This window comes from Saccopteryx leptura, chromosome 3 (assembly GCF_036850995.1).
Source record: "Saccopteryx leptura isolate mSacLep1 chromosome 3, mSacLep1_pri_phased_curated, whole genome shotgun sequence".
Classification (NCBI taxonomy): domain Eukaryota; kingdom Metazoa; phylum Chordata; class Mammalia; order Chiroptera; family Emballonuridae; genus Saccopteryx; species Saccopteryx leptura.
In genome coordinates this window covers 159,656,078-159,679,377 of record NC_089505.1, presented here as the reverse complement: position 1 = coordinate 159,679,377, position 23,300 = coordinate 159,656,078, and the positions used below count along the sequence as shown (strand labels likewise).

At 38.6% G+C, this 23,300-nt stretch overlaps 1 protein-coding gene, 1 non-coding gene and 1 pseudogene across 10 annotated transcripts in view; 1 reads left to right on the top strand and 2 right to left on the bottom strand.

The window, feature by feature from the left end:
* The window catches only part of SSX2IP (SSX family member 2 interacting protein), a 45,174-nt gene that overhangs the window by 6,129 nt on the left and 15,745 nt on the right, over positions 1-23,300 (top strand). For 5 of the 9 annotated variants that reach the window (XM_066376676.1, XM_066376672.1, XM_066376673.1 and 2 more), the window contains 7 exons: positions 13,043-13,173; positions 14,335-14,504; positions 14,954-15,166; positions 18,752-18,862; positions 20,798-20,933; positions 22,851-22,926; positions 23,007-23,184. In XM_066376676.1, coding sequence (XP_066232773.1) covers positions 13,131-13,173; positions 14,335-14,504; positions 14,954-15,166; positions 18,752-18,862; positions 20,798-20,933; positions 22,851-22,926; positions 23,007-23,184 — 927 coding nt within the window. In that variant the 5' untranslated portion in view covers positions 13,043-13,130. Of the gene's footprint in view, positions 1-13,042; positions 13,174-14,334; positions 14,505-14,953; positions 15,167-18,751; positions 18,863-20,797; positions 20,934-22,850; positions 22,927-22,993; positions 23,185-23,300 lie in introns of all 9 variants that reach the window. The other 4 variants (XM_066376677.1, XM_066376679.1, XM_066376680.1 and 1 more) reach the window with 2 other exon arrangements.
* On the bottom strand, positions 6,563-10,578 carry LOC136397296 (large ribosomal subunit protein eL6 pseudogene; annotated as a pseudogene).
* On the bottom strand, positions 13,410-13,536 carry LOC136401651 (small nucleolar RNA SNORA40). The gene has a single exon (XR_010750668.1). It is a non-coding gene; the product is annotated as a small nucleolar RNA SNORA40 (small nucleolar RNA).

The window sequence follows — 23,300 nt, the reverse complement described above, 5'->3', positions numbered from 1 at the left end:
CTGTATGTAGTAGGGGGTAATGTTTTTGTATGCTTTAACTTTACTTGTTCCAGTAAATGGCTTATGTATAATAGATTGTTTTTATTGTTAAAGTTAAGTAGAATCTTATTAGTTAAACAAGTGATTGTGAAGACTGTGTACATTGTTATAAAAATGTGAAGAAGTTTTGATATAAATAGTTAATACCTGATTCCATTTTAGGTCCCTTGAGAAATGTGAAAATCATGGGTGATAGAACTGAAAATTCTTTAAAGATCATCTAGTTTGACCTCCTAATTTTACAGATGTGGAAACTGAAAACCAGAGCAATTATGACCTGTTCACAGTTGCTCAGTAAATGATAAAAGCCGCACTGAGAACCACAGCCCCTGACACTCGGTCTGGCACACTTTCAGTACCCTGTACAGCTTCCTGCAGTGACAGTGCCCTGTAAACTAAGTGTAATTGAAGAGCCCAGATCAAAAAAGATGAAAACATTAGCAATAAAAAGTCAGTCCATAAAGAATTACCACATGGTGCAACATGGACTCTAAGTACATACCTGTATATCTTCATGAGCTGCTCTCTTGAAGCAGTGAAATGCACGTGATACAAAATTGATAGATTAAGAGTATCTTTTATAAAAAAATCTTAATAGTTATTAATCAGGCCTGACCTGTAGTGGCACAGTGGATAAAGCGTCGACCTGGAATGCTGAAGTCTTCAGTTCAAAACCCTGGGCTTGCCTGGTCAAGGCACATATGGGAGTTAATGCTTCCTGCTCCTCTTCCCCTTCTCTTTCCCCTCTCAAAAATGAATAAATAAAATCTTTTAAAAATTAGTTATAAATTAAATTGCCCCCACTTCTTTCCTCCTACCAAATTTTGATTATAGTTGATCTAGAACGAGAGGCCACCTTTGCTACATTGGCTAGTACGCTGGATCTTTGCTCTTCACAACAGGGGGGAAATCTGCCTCTCTGATGGACTAGGTCCCCACAGACACTCTGACATAGCAGGGTATGAGTGTGAAGACCGCATCGTCCTTACTTACATGTGTAAGTATGTGTGATAGGTGTTAGCCATGTGATTGATTGGTGCAGAGTTTATCATTCGTCTGAGTAGATTTTCCATTGAAGGGCAGGGTGCTACTTTCTGGGATTGAGGTGGGAGTACTTTCACACATTTTATTTCATTAACTCTGCGTGAACCCACTGCCTCTAAAAGTTTTACAAAATACTACATACCTCTAAAACACTCCAGCTCTATAAAGGTGTGTTATTGAAGGAAAGAAAGCCCTAGCCAACCACTCACTACTCCCACCCATCCCATTCCCCAGAATTGTCATTGGTGACAGTTTGTAACTTTTCCAGTCCTTTATTCTTAAATGTATTTAGTTTGATTTAGCAAAAAATAATGATTATGCTATTCTCATTATCCATAATTTTTTTCCGTGCTATACATGCATTTCTATCCCACTTTAATAATCCGAGACTACCTCTTCTGGCTGTACCGTATGTATTGGGTTTTAACTGTTTCTCTGTGGACGGGTATTTAGATTGTCTCCAGTTTCTTGCCATCACAAGTAATGCTGCTGTCAACCATATCCTTGTATGTCATTCCTTCTCACTTATGTGATTGAATATGCGGTGATAGGTGCCTAGAAGTACAATTGATCAGTGGAAATACTTATGCATTTCAAATTTTTGTATACTGTGAGATTGCCATCTAAAACTACGAACTACTGACCTCTAGTAATGTCCTATTTCCTTTACATAATCATATAATTGATGATATGAATAACTGAACATTTGTGTGATTTCTAACCAGGTTTTGACCAACAGGACTTCTCATGTTAAGGTACTGTAGGTTAACTGATTAATCTGGAAATAAGTATTATACTTTTTATTACCCATGCTTTTCTGCCATTAGTTTTGGTGTTTGAGAATGGTGCTAATCATCCCCATTGCCTCTGCTTATCACTGTGATATCCTTTTAAAAACATGTATTTTTTTCTCATTATATGAAAGCCATATTCATTTATAGAAAGTTTGGAAGATGCAGAAAGTAGAGATTATCTATAAAGTCCTCATTGTGTGACAGTGCATGAAGGAGGGGTGAAGGCCAGCTGGCCCCGCCCTCTTCTGCTTCCAGGCCCAGCTTGTCTTCAGTGTTTCCGTTCTTTTATCTTTAAGGAGCAGACTTTGTACTGTACATATATACTCATGTAATTTTCTTAGACCAAATAAGATCATGTTAGATCCTACTTAACAAAATATCGTGGAACTCTTTCCAAATCAGTAAAAATATCTAATAATAGCTGAGATTTTTGAGCACTTACTATGTACTCAAGACCTTTATATGCATAAACTTATTTTCAATTATTAAATACATTTTTAATTTAACTTTATTATTTACCACATTTCAGTGCTTTGAGGCCAAGACTGTTTTTACTCTCTGTTCGCAGATGAGGAAAATGAAGTACAGAGATTTACGTTCAGGTCCACTTACCTTGTAAGTGCTGGAACTGGGGTTTGAAGCCAGGGGGTCCGCCTTCAGGTCTGTGCGTTTAGTCAGCACAGCATACTGTTTCCCACTCTGCTGCAGTGATTGGTGTAAGGAATTTAATGTAACTCCCTACTCACTAAAGTACTAATTTGCTAATGGCAAATTCTGGCTTAGAGCTTCACTGATATTGTATCCCTCAACTGAAAGAGATACATATGAACTATTTTACCATAATTTGTGTCTTCACACTATTTGTGCAGTTTTTGTCCAGTTGGGAGATTTGACTTAACTAGCGGTGGTAGGAGATACTGCTTCCATTGCAGCTGCAACTCAGGATGATTGTTAAAGAACGGGCTCTGGACTCTGGGATGAGGAATGTCCCTGACTCTGGCACTTGCCAGATCGAGGACCCGGGGCAAATTTCCTAGCCCCTCTGTTCCTCAATTCCCTTAGCTGTCAAAAAGAAATAATGTAATAAGGTGGTTGTAAGGATTGACCTCATAATGTGCAGAGCATTTAGAACAGCACCTACTACTGCATGTGTGTTGAATCAGTCCCCTGTGTATACTGGGCTTAGCTTTTTACCCATTACCTAGTTTTTTACAGCCACCTACAAAGTAGATAGTATCACTCCATTTTCCAGGGCAGGAAACTGGCTCAGAGAGATTTGGTCAGGGTCAGACCCCAACTCCCTGACCCAGGCCTATGAGGCTTATTGTTTGCACTGGACTTTCCAAATGTGAATCCTGCTCAGAGCTGCAAACCCAGCAAGGGGGAAGGTGATTAAGGGATACCAGATTTTCAGTTCCAACCATTCAGATATATTAAAACTTATGAAGAGTTTATTTCTGTGGAAAATAGCTATATTATTAAATTACTCCAGTCAGGTGAAATGATTTAGATTATAAATTTGTAAAAAGTAGATTTTCTAGAGATTGAGTTTTTATTTTGTTTCTATTCTGATATGTATATCATATATGCTGATAACTGAATTCTCAAGATTCATGACTGACTTTGTAAAAGAGGACTAATGTTTAAAGACTTAGTTTTAACAATTTTATTTTCTTAACCCAACAATTTGGTAGCTCTGACTTTGTGAGATTTCAGCAAAGACTTTAGTTTGCTATTTGTGAAACTCCTGTGCAATATTTAGAAGCCCAGATGGTGTGATGTTACCACATTCCTGTATAATGAAAAACTATTATTTTCTGACACTTGATTGAAGTTTGTTTTAGAATTCTGATTAGGTAGGCAATTGTGCCTTCTCAAGTCTGAATTCCAAGAGAACTTGAAAAGAATACTTAAAATAGCGTACAGTGTGAAGGAAATCTTGTAACTGTGACACTAATGTTTCTGCTGAGCCCTCTTTCAGCGGGCAGGTATGTTAGGAGAGATCTGGGGGGTGAAGAGTAATACTTTCCTCTAAGAGATTCACATCCTTTCCATCTTTTCCATTGCTGTTTCCTTTATTCACTTTCGCTTGCTGGAATGAACAGGTTAGTTTATCATCAGTTATTGACTTGATTATTCATAGATTATTCCATCTATTGAGATGAGTGGGGAGAATCCAGAAATGTAAAGTATGTGGTATTTAAAGACTATCTGGGAAAGACAAAATGAGCTAGTAAGTGTGTGGAGTTTGATGGAGTATGTAGAAGGGATGATGGTGGTTGAGCTGGCCTTTGAAGAAGCATTAGTTTGGGGGAGGTGAAAGAAGAAAGCATAAGGGGACCACAAAGGCTGGGAGAGAGCACATATGGAGAGAGTGGGCTATATGTGGGACTCAGTTCATTTTATAAGCATTTACTGAGCACCTGCTATGTCTCAGAAACTGTTGAATACAAAGATGAATGCATTCCCTATCCCTATAAAAGTTCACAAACTAATGAGGGAGGCATTCAACTATAATAATGGAGAGTGATTATAGTACTGGGTAATATTGTTATAGACCTAAATATGTAGTTGCTTTTGTAGTTTATGGTATCACTTTAGTTATGTTTCAGCAAGAGACATGTAAATATGGGCAGGGATCCAGACATGTATACAGGGGTGGGCAAAAGTAGGCTTTCAGTTGATACAGAAAATAATGCAATAATTAATAAATAATTTAAAAATAAACTTCATGTGCTCATGACTGTAAACCTACTTTTGCCCACCCTGTATGTGTGTGTATGTATGTGTGTGTGTGTGTGTGTGTATATATATTTTTAAACTTTTATTAGTTATCTATTGCTGTGTAATAAATTACTCTAAAATCTAGCAGATATGAACAATAAGCATTTTTCTCCCAATTTCTGTCGATCAGGAATCTAGGTGTGGCTTACCTGGGTGCCTCTGTCTCAAGGTTCCTCACTAGGCTGCTTGCAAGGTGTTGGCCAAGGTTGCAGTCATCTCAAAGCTTGAATTGGGGTGGATCTACTTTCAGACTCACTCTTAAGGCTCTTAGCACGCCTTAGGCACTCACTGGCTTTTGACTAGAGACATCAGTTCCTTGACACATTGGCCCTTCATGGAGCTACTCACAACATGACAGCTCGCTTTCCCCAGAAAGAGAGATCCAAGGATAGCAAGTGAGAACCGACTCCAAATGGAGGCCACGGCCCTTTTATAATCTAAATTTGGAAGTGACATCTCATCAGTTTAGTTCTGCTGTATTCTATTTGTTAGGAACTAATCACTAAATCTACCCCACAATCAAGGAGCAGAATAACCCAAAGATATGTTCACCAGAAAGCAGGAATCATTGAGGGCCATCCAAGAGTCTGTCTCTTCCAAAATTCTGCAAATGATTGATGTATATAGAAAATCCAAGTCTATGGGTAGAAGAAAGAAGAAGAACCAGCCAAGGAACTTTTCTGATGAGGCGCGCGCGCGCGCGTGTGTGTGTGTGTGTGTGTGTGTGTAATTAATCTGAACCACAAATGTTTTTGCTAAAGATCTATAAAGTTACTTTTGATGTTTTCTTAATACACTGCTCACAAAAATTAGGGGATATTTCAAAATGAATATGAAGCGATAAAATACCCCTTAATTTTTGTGAGCTATATATATACTGTATTATAGGGTAAAGTGAGTTACTCCAACCTCATTAAACTTTCTGTGTAACTGATCTCATTTCTGGGAATTGTTTTTGCCTTTTCAAAGCAAAGTGTGTACAAATGAGAGACGCTATTGTTTGTGGTATAGCAGAGAAGTTTGTAAGTGTGCCTGAATTTTAAGTAAGAGAAAAGTTTCTTTAAATGGTATGCTCTGAATGGAATAATTAAAGTAAATTATGGGAACTCAGTCTTTTAAAAAAACTTAGCATAAACCTTTTTTAAAAAAAATTGTATTCTACTTTGAAGATAGTTAGGTGGATAGATTGATTGATTGATTGGAGTGTACAGTGTTGAAAGGTTGAGTAGTGATAAAGTGAAAATAGCACGGTTTTGAAGACAGATATATATGTCCAGGCTTCACAGCGAATTAGACATGTGACTTCAGGTAATGCTGTTGACTTTCCTGAACTCAAGTTTCCTGTCTATAATATAGATAAAGATATATGAAAGAAATTCTTTGACATGAAAAATGATAGATTTATGAAACATAGTAAAATCTTTATTTTTATTCAGAAAGGGTACAGTCATATTAAGTTTAAATGTCTCACTGTTTCTCAGTTTTATCAGGGTTCTAACCTAGAAAGTGCTACTAGGTAATTCTTACATTTTGCAAAGCCATGTTACCCAGAACAAACCAGAGTACTCTTTCTTATTTTACACCTGAGGTATATGACATGGTACTTTGGGACCCAGAGCAACATAGAGGAAACCAAAGCAGTTGTTGAGAAATAGTAAGATATAACATATTTTTCTGCAATGATTGCCGTTTTACTGCAATCAGTAAGATTTTCTGTTATGAAGGTTTATTGAAATGTACATTGAGAATACTTGGGATAGGGAAGTTTATTAAATGCGTACGTCGTACATGTTATCCACCAGTAAGAAACAAAACTGTCTCTCTGAATAGGAGAAAGAATTCTTTTTCTTTTTTTTCATTTTAAATAGATCAGTTATTTAAGTAAGTTCTTTGTAAGAAATTTAGAACTCCAGTTTGTGAGGGTAAATCCCATTTGTGAGAGCAAACACAGCAGAGGTAGCACTGGCACTGGAGCATTGAGGTTTTTAGCAGAATTTTCAATACCACGGCTTTCTGATCAACTTGCGCTGCTCTGCAATCTTGTATTTTTCTCTGTGGCCAAGATCTCGCCCTCCTGGTGTCTGGCTTGTGCAGCTTCTTTCTGAAGTGAGCATCAGTGAGCTGTTTGGGGATTTGCACACCACTGATAACAGTTTTGGTGGAGGTGGCGATGACACAATTCTGGTGTGTTCTGTGCAGAGGAACTTGATTAAGGGACAGAGGTCCAGTCACAAGCAGCAAGCCACTGCTCCCGTGCTTCAGGAAGACCACCCTTGTGCCTCTGTGCCTCCCGTGAGGGTGATCGGAACGGTCCCGGGAGTGACTGGCTGCAGTTTTCTCACGGGCCAGTTGAAGAGCTCCCGGCCCTGGCTCAGCAGCTCCCGAGGCACTTCTTCAAGTGGAATGAGACCTAGGCATTCTGTGAAAACCACACGGCTCCCACCATTCTTGTTGCCACTGTCTGGTTTTGTGACAGTCACAAGAACTTGCTCCTCTTTCTTTTCTACTCTGTATTTAACTGCTATGGGGATACATCGCTGACTGGGAATATCTGCCTGTTCCTCTGACAAGGTTTTGGCTGCAGTGGGGCTGCCTCTTCTTAGGCATCTTGGCCTTGCAGTTACCCTTTTTAACCTTGCCTTCAGCATCAGCCTTCTTGGCTTCAGGTTTCTCCTTAGTGTCAGTTTCTCAGTATTTTTACCAACCATCTTGCAAGGTGGGAAAGAGAGGAGAAAGAATTCTTACTTATGGCCTGGCTGGTGGCACAGTGGATAAAATGTAGTCCTGGAGCACCGTGGTCACCAGCTTGAGCCCGAGGTCACTGGCTAAGTCCTCGGGTTGCTGATTCTAGGGTCATCAGCTTGATCACGGGGGTGCTGTCTCAACCACAAGTCACCAATTTGAGCCCCAGTCAGAGCTTGACCTTAAGGGCGCCAGCTCAACTCCAGGAAGGAGGTTGCTGGTTTCAGCCCTGGTCAGGGTACATAATGAGAAGCGATCAATGGCACAACTAAGTGGGACAACAAGTTGATGCTTCTCTCTCTCTCTTGCCCCTCTCTCTTTCCCTTCCTCTCAAAAAAAATAAATTCTTACTTACGAAGTACTTACAGATTTTTATTTGCTTTAATACATTTCAAGATTGTTCCCTAAAAATCTTAGATGAATGAAATACATTTACAAGATGTTTAAATTCTTTAAGCTTCAGTTTTTGTTAATAAAATTAACTTTTGATTTTTACTTATCTTGGAAGCAAAGCAGCTGTCCTAAGCACTGGTATATAGAAAGAATTGGGGATTACAGATTACTTGAACCAAAACACTGTTTTCCTTTCTTCTATAGTGAAACTATAGTAACAATGCTAGCATAACCAAATTTGTTCTTATATGACTTGTCATGGATGATCATGTCTGCTATATAATGGTTTACTATGACTTGATTAATATATACTAAGATGTATTATATATGTACACACACAGATACGTGACATGGAACTTCATTTTGGGTCCTAGCACCAGATCTTAACAGAGTTCTTCTTGGCTGCTCTGAAGCTTTCAAGTTGATATAAACTTGTGATGGTATTAGATTTATGCAAATCAGAGACACTTTTACCTTTTTTATTTTGCTTTTGAAATTATTATAGACTTATTTTAATGTTTTCATAAAAAGTACTTTGTAGTCTTTAACAATGAAGTTTTAGCTGTGATTGAGCTAGAATAGAATACTCTGCTTAAATTATTCTCTTGGTTTTGGTATATGTATTAAGAGTATTAAGTCCTTTCTTTGATAAATTGGTTTTATCACAAGCCTTGTAGTATATAATTAGTTGTATCATTTAACAGAAGAGGACATGGAAACTTCTAGATTGTGTGAAATCATAAAATGTTAGTAAGTTCTGGTTTTCATTGTGAACATTTAACAAGATCAGAATATTTAGCAGTTGTTTCTTAGTTAATAGGACCAGCAACAAATACTGTCTAAACCTGTGAACACTGGAGAGCTAAAATTCACAGAGAAAGTATAACTGACTTAAATTTATAATTATAAAGAATAGATATGCAATGGACACGTTTTAGTGTTTGATGATCTTTCTATATGAGGAGAAAAGACACTTAGGGGACTGTATGTCTTGTTTTCAAATATCTAGAATGGGGAAAAAAGGACTTGGAAAGGTGCTATGTCTGTTTTTTTCTGATCTTGTCCATCCCTCCTTCTTAATGATAATAAAATTAACCCACTGCCTAATGAGTTTTTTTAATAAGGTTATCTGTCTTCAGATCTTCTAAGGATTTTTTTTTCTCTTTTTTTTTTTTTTTTTCAGAGACAGAGAGAGAGTCAGAGGGATAGACAGGGACAGACAGACAGGAACAGAGAGAGATGAGAAGCATCAATCATCAGTTTTTCATTGGGAGACCTTAGTTCATTGATTGCTTTGTCATATGTGCCTTGACCGTGGGCCTTCAGCAGACCGAGTAACCCCTTGCTTGAGCCAGCGACCTTGAGTCCAAGCTGGTGAGCTTTGCTCAAACTAGATGAGCCCGCGCTCAAGCTGGCGACCTCGGGGTCTCGAAACTGGGTCCTCTGCATCCCAGTCCGACGCTCTATCCACTGCACCACCACCTGGTCAGGCAGATCTTCTAAGGATTTATGCTCAATTTTTATTAAGAACAACAGTGCATTTTGTTATGAGTTTTAGAATCCTGTCATTTAAACAGTTAGATCTGCATCTTTTTTGTTTTTAATTGAGGGGCAGGAGGCAGAGAGACAGACTCCTGCTTGCTCCCCAATGAGGATCCACCCGGCAAGCCACCTATGGAGCAGTGCTCTGCCTATCTCAGGCCATTACTCCATTGCTTGGCAACTGAGCCATTTTCATGCCTGAGGCGAGGCAAAGGCCATGGTGCTATCCTCAGCGCCTGGTGCCAACTTGCTGGATGAGCCATGGCTGTGGGAGGGGCGATTGAGAAAGAGAAGAGGGAGAGGTGGAGAAGCAGATGGTTGCTTCTCCTGTGTGCTCTGACTGGGAATCGAACCTGGGGTTTCCACATGCTGGCTAAAGCTCTACCACTTGGGCCAACCAGCCAGGGCCCAGATCTGCATCTTGATAACAACTGATATGAATCAACTCCATATGCCAGGTGGTTTATGTGCATGATCTCACTTAATTCCCAGGGGAAACTGAAATAAGAGCCATAATAATGGCAATTTTACCAGTGAGAAAACTCAAGCTTAGAGACTTAAATAACGTATCCAACATGGAGCTGGGTTAGAGTGGATGGGTTTATTGTCCCTTGGACTGTGTTTTGCTTGTGGCTCCTATCTCTAAAAGCCAAAAGTAAAATCATTGTCTTGATGCAAACTCAACCTTCATCTTGCTCATCTTGTTGTAGGAGACACCCACTTAAGGACAGTGGGAATTACAAAGGAGTAGGAAAATGGTAAAAGGTCAGCACCAGACTGGATGACCTTCTGTGTATATGTGTATGTTGCATTATACATGGGATACACACACAGTATTATTTGCATCAGTATAACTAGCATTCTGCTGTATGATGTAGGAATCATCTGAGCTCTTTTTTACCTATATAATCCTGAAGGTTCTGTCTCCAGAACACATTTCTCATTTATCCACCTGTCTGTGCTGCCACTGTTAGAACTTGAGTGTAGCACTGGTCTTGCCTGAACTGTGGCTTCTTTCTGCCTCCACTATTGCTCACTTATGATCTACTCAGGGGTCAGAGTAGTCAGAGATCTTTTTTATTTTTAAGCCTAAAGGAGATCATGTTGCTTTCCTGCTGAAACTGCTTCAATAGCATTTTATTACAATTTAGAAAAAGTCCAACTGGCTGTCATCTATCCTTGCTTACTGTGCTTCAAATGTACTGATCTGTGTTTTCGCACTTACAAAGTTCATTTTCATCGTGGATCTTTGTACTTACTTTTTCCACTACCTGGGCTTTTCTGGTCATTGATTATCTTGTGGCTGACCCTTTATCATTTAGGTCTCAGTTCAAATGTCAGCATCTCAGTGCAGCCTTGACTAATCTGGATACCCTCACCCTCCATACACTATGTTAGGGGTTTTATTTTCTTTACGGTTCTTATCACCCTCCTATTGTTATGTTAATTTAAGTTATTCCTCACTTGTCCGTTTCTATCCCTACCAGAATGTGAACTTCTTGTGCCTAGAATAGAGTATCTAGATAGCGCATAGTAGCACAATTAAAAATCTATTGGATGAATGAAAAATTTCATCTCACTTTAACATTGTATTGGGAATATTTCCCCTTAGTCTTACATATTCAAAACAGGGTTGTGAACGCGTGATCCACAGTCGAGATCTGACCTAAAGACACATTTTATTTGGCTTACTAATATGTTTTGTTGTTTGAGGTATAACTTACATTGAGTCAAATTTACAGATTTTAAGTGTACAATTTGATGAACCACACTAATGTATATACTGGGGGTCCCCAAACTACGGCCCGCAGGCCGCATGCGGCCCCCTGAGGCCATTTATCCGGCCCGTCGCACTTCCGGAAGGGGCAACTCTTTCATTGGTGGTCAGTGAGAGGAGCATAGTTCTCATTGAAATACTGGTCAGTTTGTTGATTTAAATTTACTTGTTCTTTATTTTAAATATTGGATTTGTTCCTATTTTGTTTTTTTACTTTAAAATAAGATATGTGCAGTGTGCATAGGGATTTGTTCATAGTTTTTTTTTATAGTCTGGCCCTCCAACGGTCTGAGGGACAGTGAACTGGCCCCCTGTGTAAAAAGTTTGGGGACCCCTGGTGTATACCTATGTAACCACCTTGCAATCAAGATATAGAAGGCTTTCTCATATTCCTCTCCCAGTCACTCCTTCTTTCCACGGGCTAATTTGTATAGTTAATCTTGCTTTATTGGCTTCTAATTTTAAAGATTGGGAGATTTCACACAAAATCCAGAATTCCAACTTTTTTAAAAGGGGAAAGATGTAGCAACACAGGACCTGCTTTCTCTTTGGCCACAATTTGTTGTAGCTGACAAGCGTCTATCTAAAATGTTGGCACGTGTTTTCCTGTGTAGTTCCATCTTCAACTGTCCTCCTCCTATCCCTGACCTTGAAATCAGTTTCCAGTTGCCAGTTATAGTTTCATTGTACTTTTTAAGATGGGGAAATACTTTTATCTTCAGTTATTTCTATAGAAATGGAAACATGAATGGCAGACTAAAAAGGTTATTTGTTTCTTAGTCTACTTCATGCACATTTCTTGCCTTTTAAGCATTTGTTAGCCATCCTGATTCTGCTTGGTTATGTTGAAGGTTGCAGTGTTCTGTTGCATAAATGTGTCACTTATTTAAATAATCTCCTACTGTGGAACATAGGTTATTTCTGTTCTTTTTATATTGTAAAGAACAATAGGTGGATATTTGTACAAATTGTCATTTTATTAGGATTAAATTTTAGATAATTTTTTTTTTTAAGAATTTTGAGACATACTGCCAAATTGCTTGGTAGTAGCCTAAGTTGATATAATCTTTCTGGAGAGCAGTTTATGGGAGCATTCGTTTCTCTATATCTGTGTCAACACTGGGAATTATAATTAAAAAGAAACATGTTGCCTGACCAGGCGGTGGCGCAGTGGATAGAGCGTCGGACTGGTATGCGTAAGACCCAGGTTCGAGACCCCGAGGTCGCCAGCTTGAGCGCGGGCTCATCTGGCTTGAAGAAAAAAAAAAAATGGAAAAGCTCACCAGTTTGGACCTAAGGTCGCTGGCTCAAGCAAGGGGTTACTCAGTCTGCTGAAGGCCCATGGTCAAGGCACATATGAGAAAGCAATCAATGAACAGCTAAGGCGTTACAACGAAAAACTGATGACTGATGCTTCTCATCTCTCCATTCCTGTCTGTCTGTCCCTATCTATCCCTCTCTCTGTCTCTATAAAAAAAAAGAAATGTGTTGTTAATATAGTTTACAAAAATAAAAATGGAAATGCTGGCCAAGAATTTTTTACCTTTTTATCAATAGTATATAAATAAAAATTATACATTACTTCATTACTTTAAAGGATATAGTATAGAAATAATTTATTACTTAACAATCCTTTTCCTTGGATATATATTGTGAGTTAAATTATGTTCCATGTACTTTGTATATTAAATAATGTACATGCCTTCGTATAACTGGAGAAACCTGTAACTTTGATCTCTACACATGCACACACACTTACACGTGCACAATACACAGTAATTATTGAGTTGTGCCATGTTCTATGTCAGTGTACATGAGAGTAAATGATGCAAAAATCCTTCTATTTTGAGCACATAGAACACATTGGTTTTATATTTGCTTTCCTATTTTTAATTAGATGCTGTTATTCTGTGATTTGCTTTTTCAGGAGATGCCTACATAGAAGAGGGACAGCGGCTGGACTAGTGTTGCGCTGCTGACCCGGTTTCTCAGGTACCCTGGCCCTGGAGACTGCTATGGGAGATTGGATGACTGTCACAGATCCAGGTCTGTCTGCAGGTAACTCAGTTTCAGATCCTTGTAAACTAAAGCAGTAATTTTAAAGGTGATTTCAATGAAACTAAAAATAACTACCACAAATATTGAAGATGTGACTAATAGGAGACACAAGTAATTGTAAAATGTCTGATTCCCATCTTCAGTGTTATGGAGCACTAAGGAATGGACCATAATTAGTGGGGGTAAATGCTGTGGATGGGTGATAGATTACCTGATTGTCACTTTTTTTTTTTTATCATGTTCCTTCTTATATGTATCAAAACTCATACTGCACCATGAGTTCTAGGTTGCAAAAGAGGATTTATTTTTTGCACCTGTGTGTAGTCTTTGCCCACAAATCAAACAAAGACAAACACAGGTGCTATGATTGTTACTATTTTTGAGGAAGTTTTTATGCATTTGAAATAAATTCATTGGCTACTTTAATACATTTCTCTGATATATTTCTTTAATCACATAAACTTTGAGCACATGGACAAGTGATTTTTGTCTGTTATTTTCGTAACTCAAAAGCACTGTAAATTAAGGTTGCATGCTGTAGCTTACCATGCCTAGTAGGAGCACCACTAATATATAGTTGTATCTTTTGGAAAATGTATTTAGTTTCCATACAAAAACCAACTTTGAAAATACATAATAATATTTGGCCCTGGCCGGTTGGCTCAGTGGTAGAGTGTCGGCCTGGCGTGCAGAAGTCCCGGGTTCGATTCCCGGCCAGGGCACACAGGAGAAGCGCCCATCTGCTTCTCCACCCCTCCCCCTCTCCTTCCTCTCTGTCTCTCTCTTCCCCTCCCGCAGCCAAGGCTCCACTGGAGCAAAGATGGCCCGGGAGCTGGGGATGGCTCCTCGGCCTCTGCCCCAGGCGCTAGAGTGGCTCTGGTCGCGACAGAGCGACGCCCCGGAGGGGCAGAGCATCGCCCCCTGGTGGGCAGAGCGTTGCCCCCTGGTGGGCATGCCGGGTGGATCCCAGTCGGGCACATGCGGGAGTCTGTCTGACTGTCTCTCCCCGTTTCCGGCTTCAGAAAAATACAGAAAGAAAAAAAAAAAACTAAAAAAAAAAAAATAATAATAATATTCGTATAATTCAAAATATTTGGTAATGAAGATTATGTTAACATTGCATGCATTTTATAAATTATATAAGTGCTTTTTTTCTTTCAGAAAGCAAATATCTCTCTCAATATACCTCAGAAACAAAGATGTCTCCATCAAGTTTATACTCACAGCAAGTGCTATGTTCTTCAATTCCTTTATCAAAAAATGTGCACAGTTTTTTCAGTGCCTTCTGCACAGAAGAGAATATTGAACAAAGTATTTCATATCTTGATCAGGTAACATAGGTTTTTGTTTTTTTAAGAAGCTATTGTATATAAATCATGTTCTGTAATAGAACATATTAAAGTTACAAGAACACTTGTCATGACCAGTATATTGTTGTGTATTGGTCCAGGACTTGTATTAGATTTGTGGAGATCCCTTGGTGACCACTTGTCTAGATACGAGGTAAACGTTTTTATTTAGATGAGGTCGCCTCCACCCCACGGGCACCTCCACTGGGAGTCTCACCCTCATTTCACTGAGCTAGAAACTGAGAGCCTTGTTCTGACTGATTGCAGAGCAGAACCGAAGAGTCCAGTTCTCTCAATTCTTTATCCTTTGAGATATTTACTATTTTTGTAACTATCTCAGGATAGTTTTAGTTCTTTCTTAGAAAAGACTTTTGTTTTTCTTTTACTAAGTTGTCTGGTAACCAACTTTCAGGAAACTTTTCTCCTACCAGGAATTGACTACTTTCGGTTTTCCTTCATTATATGAAGACTCCAAAGGTAAAGAGACAAAGAGAAAATTAAATATAGTTGCTGTTTTAAATTGTATGAATGAGCTACTTATACTTCAGCGGAAGAACCTGCTAGCTCAGGAAAATGTGGAAACGCAAAATCTGAAACTGGGAAGTGATATGGACCATCTACAGAACTGCTATGCAAAACTTAAGGTAGAAGTTGCATGTCAATTGGAATCTCAGTCCCATTATGTAATTTGATAACTATAAATTTTCATTGGCTTTATCAAATTGAATTAATTTATTTTTTTAGTTTTTTTTAAATGTGTAAGTAAAAGTGAACTTAAAACACTTATATAAAGTGTTTTATTGAGTGGGACATTTGAAACCATGTTAACACAATCATTTAAAAATTAAAATTAAAGTGAACTTAAAGTAATTTGTGTAGATCTTTCGTATTGCTTTGTGATATCTATATTGACAACATTGATTTTATGAACTGTTTAGTGACTTGTTGAATCTGTAGAAAGTTAATTAGGAAATATTTATATCAGAGGAAAATAAATAAGGATTCCCTTGCCCCATTCAGTTGTGCTTAACAAAGTAGCTGTTTAACTTACACAGAAATCTTATCGTGAGAAGCTGTATCACTTAATTTCAAGAAAGATATTCTAGAAGATACCTATGCCAAAGTTGCTAGAAAGTTTAACAATGGAAGCAGGCCAGATAACTCCTAACTCTTAGAGTCTAGTGCTCTAGAGAAGACCATAGAAGAGGGCTATTGCAAACTTGCTTATTTCTTCTCCAAAGGAAATGTTTTTCACAGGGCCATTGACCTGCTACCTTAAACTATACAACATTTATTGCTGGATTCGGCTTTGCTTTTGTTCTTTCCTTTCTTTTATGTTTTCTTTTTATCTATTTCCTTTTCATCTATTTGAGGAGAGGGAAGAAGGCGGTCAAAGTCACAGTATGGTAGGGACTTATATTATGAAGAGTGTAATAGAATCAATCCAAGGCAAAATTTTTTTCTAAAGATACTATTCTATTTTGGGTTTTCTTACATGTGAAAATAAAAGCTTTTGAATCTGCACACTCCCAGAGAACCAGCTTCCTTTTAGTTTTTCAGCTGTTGGTCTATGCCTCTCTACTTATTTTTCTTCTATTATAGCCTCTCCCCCCTCCCCCTTGACCATCCCACTCCAAGAACAGATAATAATTAAAAAAAAACAAAACAAAACACTTAGTATCCTGAATCTCTGAACTCTGTTAGGAAGTAATAGGATCTCTGTATGTAATACGTATTTGCAAATCCTTTAGTAGGGAATGTAAGGTAAAGAAGTGGCCTGCAGTTGGCCCATATGTGAACAGGGGGAGCGTTTGGTAATTGATTTAGAGAAGTATCTTAGCTCCTCAGTAACACCTGCCCCTACCAGCCCGTCATTGCCTAATGCTATTTTATATTGTCTTCTAGCTCATGCACATAATAACTGTATGTTTTCTTTTTAATATTTTTATGTTTTGTACATCCATTATGCCTAGGAGATAGAGATTATTCAACTCTGTATCTTGGCAGATTGGGGAGCTCTGGTAGGCTGGATAAGGTGGATGGTATCCTCCTGGCTTTATTAAAAGACTGCAAATTTAGTCTTAATCAGAGAGACTCATAGACATTCTTATGAATTAGACTGACCCAGAGTTGTAAACCTTAGTCTTAAGGTTTAAAACTTTTTATATTTGGGTACCATTGGCCAAGTGTCTTATAAATAGCTACTAATGATATTGGTGATTTGGGACTCTTGAACCTTTCCTCTAAGAAGTGGTCATTTATTAGGATTTTGCATAGCAAGGAGTATTTTACAAAATACCTTCTAATTTAGGATTTGACCTAGGTCAAAATCAGATATTCTGAGTCAACTGTGGACAGAAATGTATGTTCAGTGGAAAAAGTTGCTAATCTGTCCTTGAAGAGTTTCTAGATAGCATATGCTTCATTCAATTTGTTGAGCAAAATTTGATGTGTTCTTGGTACTGGTTTCAAAGATGAGTGGAACCTAGTCCCTGCTTGCTAGGAGATTATAGTCCAGTGGAAGGATACACACTGAATCATAATTACTTGCTTCACTAATTGTTCTTGGTGTTTGCTAGTGTTTAGAAAAGACATTCTAGGCAGAGCATATAACCTGTGTAGAAGCATGGAGGCATGAGAGAACATTTTACTCAGAGAATAGCATATAGCTGTGTAGGAGCTGAAGTATATGGTGCATGAGTGGTAAGTGGTGAGGCCGGGATCCAGGCCCCTGATGATACAAAAGGCATTGTGCAGAGACCTGAGGGACCGCGGAATGTAAACAGGAGGAAGGTATCATGTACATATTAATCTGGCTATGGAGTGGAGAAATTATAGGGGGGAGGTGTGGATTTGTATTTGGAATGAAAAGAGGGGGGCTCAGGGAAACCTGATGTAAAGGACAGCTGTTAGCAGGCTGTAGCAGTCACCAGATCAGGAAAGGTTTGGACTTGAATGAAGGTAGTGCCAGTGGAGATAGAGTGAGATATAAGGGCAACTTAGGGGGTAGAATGGGTAGAATTTTATGAAAAATCATTTGGGGAACAAGAGTCATGAATTTAAGATACCATTCAAGTCTCTGACTTGAGTTTGCTGAGGATGGTGGTACAATCCTCTAAGATAAGAAATGCAGGAGGGCAGAGGACAAATTTACAGGGTTGGTGATGAGTTCAGGTAGAGTGTTGATAATCACTCTGGGTCAGGGGTCCCCAAACTTTTTACACAGGGGGCCAGTTCACTGTCCCTCAGACCTTTGGAGGGCCGCCACATACAGTGCTCCTCTCACTGACCACCAATGAAAGAGGTGCCCCTTCCGGAAGTGCGGGGGGGGGGGCAGATAAATGCCCTCAGGGGGCTGTAGTTTGGGGTAGTTTGGGGACGCCTGCTAATCTCTTACTTGACATATGTATGTAGGGCATGTCAGCGGGCCCAGAGGCTTCAAGTCCAGTCATGCAGAATGGTCTGGCATGATAGGAAGTTTTAAACAAGAAGATGCCAGAATTTTTGACAACCTTTGAATTATCCAAGTTATAGTCCTAAATTGTCTGTATTTTTTTGGGATCCATTGTTATAAAGATTGTGCAAATCATTGTGTCTGTTATGACGTAACTTAAGTGGCTTTTATATTTAAAAAAGATAAAGAGTATTTAAAAAATGCTGCAGTGACTTCATGCAGAACTTAGCGCAGTTTCTCCAGAAATGTGCAGAATGAATTGGAAGTCATCATCTCATCCCATACTGATTCTAGCATCACTCCGTTTCTCCCTGGGGAAAACCTTCAGAGTTGACCACCTGCGAGGGGGAGGGGTGTTGCGCTGTAGTCCCGTCCTTTCTGGCCTGAAGTGCTCCACTTTGCTTGGTCAGTCTTCTTCAGACTTAGCTTTGAATCACTTTTGGCTCTTTCTCAAAGTGTGCGACAGAAGGGTTAAAAAATATTAAAAAGAAGTTTTAAAATATTCAGTAGTGATGTCACTCGAATAAGTGAAGAGCCTTTCAGGGAATCCACATTGAAGCTCTTGAATATACATAAACATTTTGTAAGTAAATTAAATAAGATTTGATATTTAAATAAATTGTATAACTTTATAGTATTGAGCTTCAGAAGTGCTTTAAAAATACTTTGTGTACCTCCAAACTTCAATTTTAGCTTGTTTTTACGAATGTTTTAAGAATTCACTTGTTCTGAATCTTATGTTAATTTTAATCAAAAGTGCATTTGAATGTTTTAGGAACAACTGGAAACCTCCAGGAGAGAAATGATTGGGCTTCAGGAAAGAGACAGACAGCTTCAGTGCAAGAACAGGAATTTGCATCAGTTACTGAAAAATGAGAAAGATGAGGTGAGTTGTCAGTTATTGCAGATAAAGTTTAAGTGACTTTCTATAAATATATAATTTGAGGTGGCCATAAGAGCTACTTTACTTTAAACAAGAAAGACCAATTTATTCACCCTGTGTCAAATTGTATTGTAGACTTCTGTGTATAGCATTGTATCATATTTGCTGAGGTCAGGAACCTCCCACACCCCCTGCGAGCGGATCCATTGGCTTAGTGTGGCTGGCAGTCCAGGCTCTGTAGCTAGCGCCCCTACCAAATCTCCTGAGGGCACCCACACTGTCACTTGTCAAGCACAGGGGTGCTTCAGTGCAGACCGTTCACTCTCTGCCTACCCATACTTAATATCTGCCCCATCTTCAGTGTTGACATCGTTCATCCAATCAAGCAGTCATTTGATTAACTGAGCACGAGAGTTATTGTTTAAAAAAAACAATTCACATTAAAAAAACTCATTTCTGAGGCTAAAAGTATCATACTTCAAATCTCATTTCTGCTTTAGTGGTTACTTAGTATTTGGGCCTATAGCTTTGGTTTTTTAGTATTTGGACCTATAAAGTTGATGAATTTAAATTATTTTTTAATTTATGTAAGAAGAAACGATTATGTTGTAATTGTTCTGCAGTTTGATCCTTGACCATGTGATAGCTGTAAAAATATTATAATTTCAGTGTTGTACATGTTGTTTTAACTGTAATTAAAGACTGTTAGCAGACAAATTTCTTTACAGACCTTGTAGTTATTTAGATAGGTTTATTTTCCTATATTTAATTATTAATATATTGATTAAGTGGCTAATATCATAACTTTATTAAAATTGCCTAAGAAGCCACTAGTACATGGTAAGTAGTAGATATTCAGAAAATGCTTGAACCAGATGCTGCTATTTGTACTTAACTCTAATTTGAGAACTGTGTATGGTTGGAGAAGAATGAACCTGGTCACCTGCAGCCATGGACCATGGCTGATTTGCCTTGTCACAGATTGATAAGGAATAAAGTGATTCAAGTCGTTCATTTAAGGAAGTCACTGCAAATGATCAGGTGAATTCTACTTGTTTCAGATGAAGGTTTAATCACTTACATACTTCCATAAAGTTTTGGCTTTGAAGTTAACAGGAGTCTCTACATAGGTGGGAAAGTGTAGAAAAGCGATTTCCAATTGCTGCTCTGCAGCAGGCGCACTGGTGCGCTGCAGGTTTTAAAACATGTATTACCTAGGCCCCGGCCGGTAGAGCGTCGGTCTGGCATGCAGGAGTCCTGGGTTTGATTCCCGGCCAGGGCACACAGGAGAAGTGCCCATCTGTTCTCCACCCCTCCCCCTCTCCTTCCTCTCTGTCTCTTTCTTCCCCTCCTGCAGCCAAGCTTCCATTGGAGCGAAGGTGGCCCAGGTGCTGAGGATGGCTCTATGGCCTCTGCCTCAGGCACTAGAATGGCTCTGGTTGCAACAGAGCAATGCCCCAGATGGGCAGAGCATCGCCCCCTGGTGGGCATGCCGGGTGGATCCCAGTCGGGCACATGCAGGAGTCTGACTGCCTCCCCATTTCCAACTTCAAAAAAATACAAAAAAAAAAAAAACCAAATAAAAAAAACATCTATTACCTGACTGTTTAGTCAGGGGCACTGACCTCTTTTCTCTTAGATTGTCAAATAAAAACATGACAACAGTCAACCCAAAAGCTGTCTGGTGTAAATGAATCAAAATTATACCAATAGTGTATTTTTTGTCAGCTCGGCAAAATAGATTTTTTGATATGCTGCAGAATGTTAGTAATTAATTTGTGTACCACAAGATGAAGAAGGTTGAGAATAATCCGAGAATTTAAAAACTATTATATAGGGAAGTGAACTCTGGGACCTCTTTTCTATTTTGAATTTGTGAATTTTAACTGGGTTTATCAATCTAAAAGGGACACATTTGATAGAAATTTTTTTTTTCAGGTACAAAAATTACAAAATATCATTGCAAGTCGAGCTACTCAATATAATCATGATATGAAGAGAAAGGAGCGTGAATATAATAAACTAAAGGAACGTCTACATCAACTTGTTATGAACAAGAAGGATAAAAAAATAGGTAGGAAACAGCTGGCTAAGATAGCGGTAAGGGAAATAAGCTAGTACTGTGCAAGCAATAAATGTAAGAGCATTGAGCACAGTAACTCCTGAAGTGTTATTATCAGGCTTTATATAGTATTTTAAAGATGGCATATATTCATATAAACTAGATATTGAGACAACTGGTGAGTGAAAAATAGTAATTTTGCTTTGCTTTTAGTGGCATATAAGAATTGCATTTCTTATTAACATGGCAGGTGTAGGATTAATCCATAGAGAAAAACTAAGCCAGAGGACACTCATCTTCCATGATAAAGAACCAATAATATTAAAAATCAGAATTAGCTTCTGAGTATCAATAGAATTGTTTTTGAGAAAATTGTTCATCAGATCAATAATTTGTCAGTTTGAGTTCCTACCTGAGCTGTGCATTTTTGAAGCATCTGTTCAAAAGGATGCTTATATTTGTATCTAAGGTATACTTCTGTCTAGTATTCTTTTCAAAATTAATTTATGACTTGATTAGCATAGATTAAGAAGTCAATCTACACAAAAACAAAGCACAGCTCCACACATAGTCTTGCTGCCCTGATAAGATTCAGAAACGGGAAATCGATGCATTTATTTACTGGAACGTGGTTTCCCAGTGGACGACAGGCTGTCCTGTAACCTGTATTATACAGTCATACCCCTAAACTGCCTCTCTAACCTGAACTTGGACCTGCATACAGCTGATGAGCGGACAGCTCAGGCTGTCACACAGAGGGCTCTGCCTCCACCAGCAAGCAGTTCAGTGTTGGCTGTACCACTGATGGTGCTGTATAGCGCAGAGGCTGCACATACAGTATTCCAGTATTTTATTTTAAAAATTATTGGAAAATGAAAGTGTAATAAGCAATTAAGACAAGGTTGAATATCTTTAGGTATTCTGAGGTAATAAATATTTTTTTAAATTTTATTTAGAAAATTAAATTTAATGGGGTGACATTGATCAATAAGAGTACATAGATTTCATGTAAACATTTCTGTAACATTTGAACTGTTAATTATGTTGTGTGGTAATAAATCTTAAACTGCACTTGGACTCTCATTGGTTTTTAAGGTTGGTTAACTTGGTGTTCATTCATGAAGGAAATAAAATTAAAAGATGAAATGTATCACCTGCTTCCAGAAGTTTATTTAAAGTTTTATTCTGGAGCAGAGCCCTTGTGGTATGAAGGGGTGCCCTGGCTGTTTACCTTGTCCAAACCAAACCCAGCTGGAAGTGAGTTCATGGTTTATGAGCTCTAAAATCATAGGAGCTTCCTCTCATCTCTGCTTCTTGTGCCAGCTGCCTCCATCTCCACCTGGTGCAGATGAGGAACTAGCACTTGTGTGGGCCTCAGCTGCCCTACTGCTGATGATGCTATAGGGCTTGACAAACTTCTGTAAAGTTCAAGTAGTAAATATGTTTGGGTTTGTGGGGTCTCCACAGTTCATCTCTGCCATTGTAGCACAAGAGTAGCCATAACAATATGGAAACAAATGGTGTGGTTGCGTTCTAATAAGACTTTATTTTTAAAATCAGGCAAGCCAGCCTGCAGGCCTTAGTTTGCCAATGCCTGATGATAAAATTAATGATAATAAAATAACACTTATTAGGCATGTTAACTGCTTTAACATTTCTTTTGCTCTTCAAAAATTTTTTTTTGGATAAAGACCTTCATTATTGCCTGTATCAATGAAGAAACAAGCTTAGCAGTTAAATAAGTTGCTGAGATCTCAGTGCTTATAAATGATGGAACTGTAATTTGAAATCTGGGCTGACTGAGCCCAAATATTAATCTGTGTACCAGGTTGACTTATATCTCTGGTGTATTAAAGAGTGTATTGGGGTTTTAAACACTTCAATGTGTGTGATGAGAATTGGTTTTGTTTTGTGTGTTCTTACTTGTAGCTATGGAAGTTTTAAATTACGTGGGGAGAGCTGACGGGAAAAGGGGCTCCTGGAGGACTGGGAAAAGTGAGGCGAGGTAAGGCCCAGGGGAACGGGTACATTTCACCGGGCTTTGCTTTCTGTACTCATTTTCATACTCACAGTTTCTCTTTTCAGGAATGAAGATGAAATGTATAAGAGTCTCTTGAATGATTATGAATATCGTCAGAAACAAATCCTAATGGAAAATGCTGAACTTAAGAAGGTTCTTCAGCAAATGAAAAAGGAAATGATTTCTCTTCTTTCTCCCCAAAAGCAGAAACCTAGGGAAAGAGCAGATGATAACGCAGGAACTGTAAGTGGCTCTTTCCTCTCTCACAGTCTTCAAATTGCTAATTAGAACAATTGAAACGCTGGATAGGTATCCTCAGTGGGGACACTTAATATTTTGGACAGGACACCTTTGCTTTG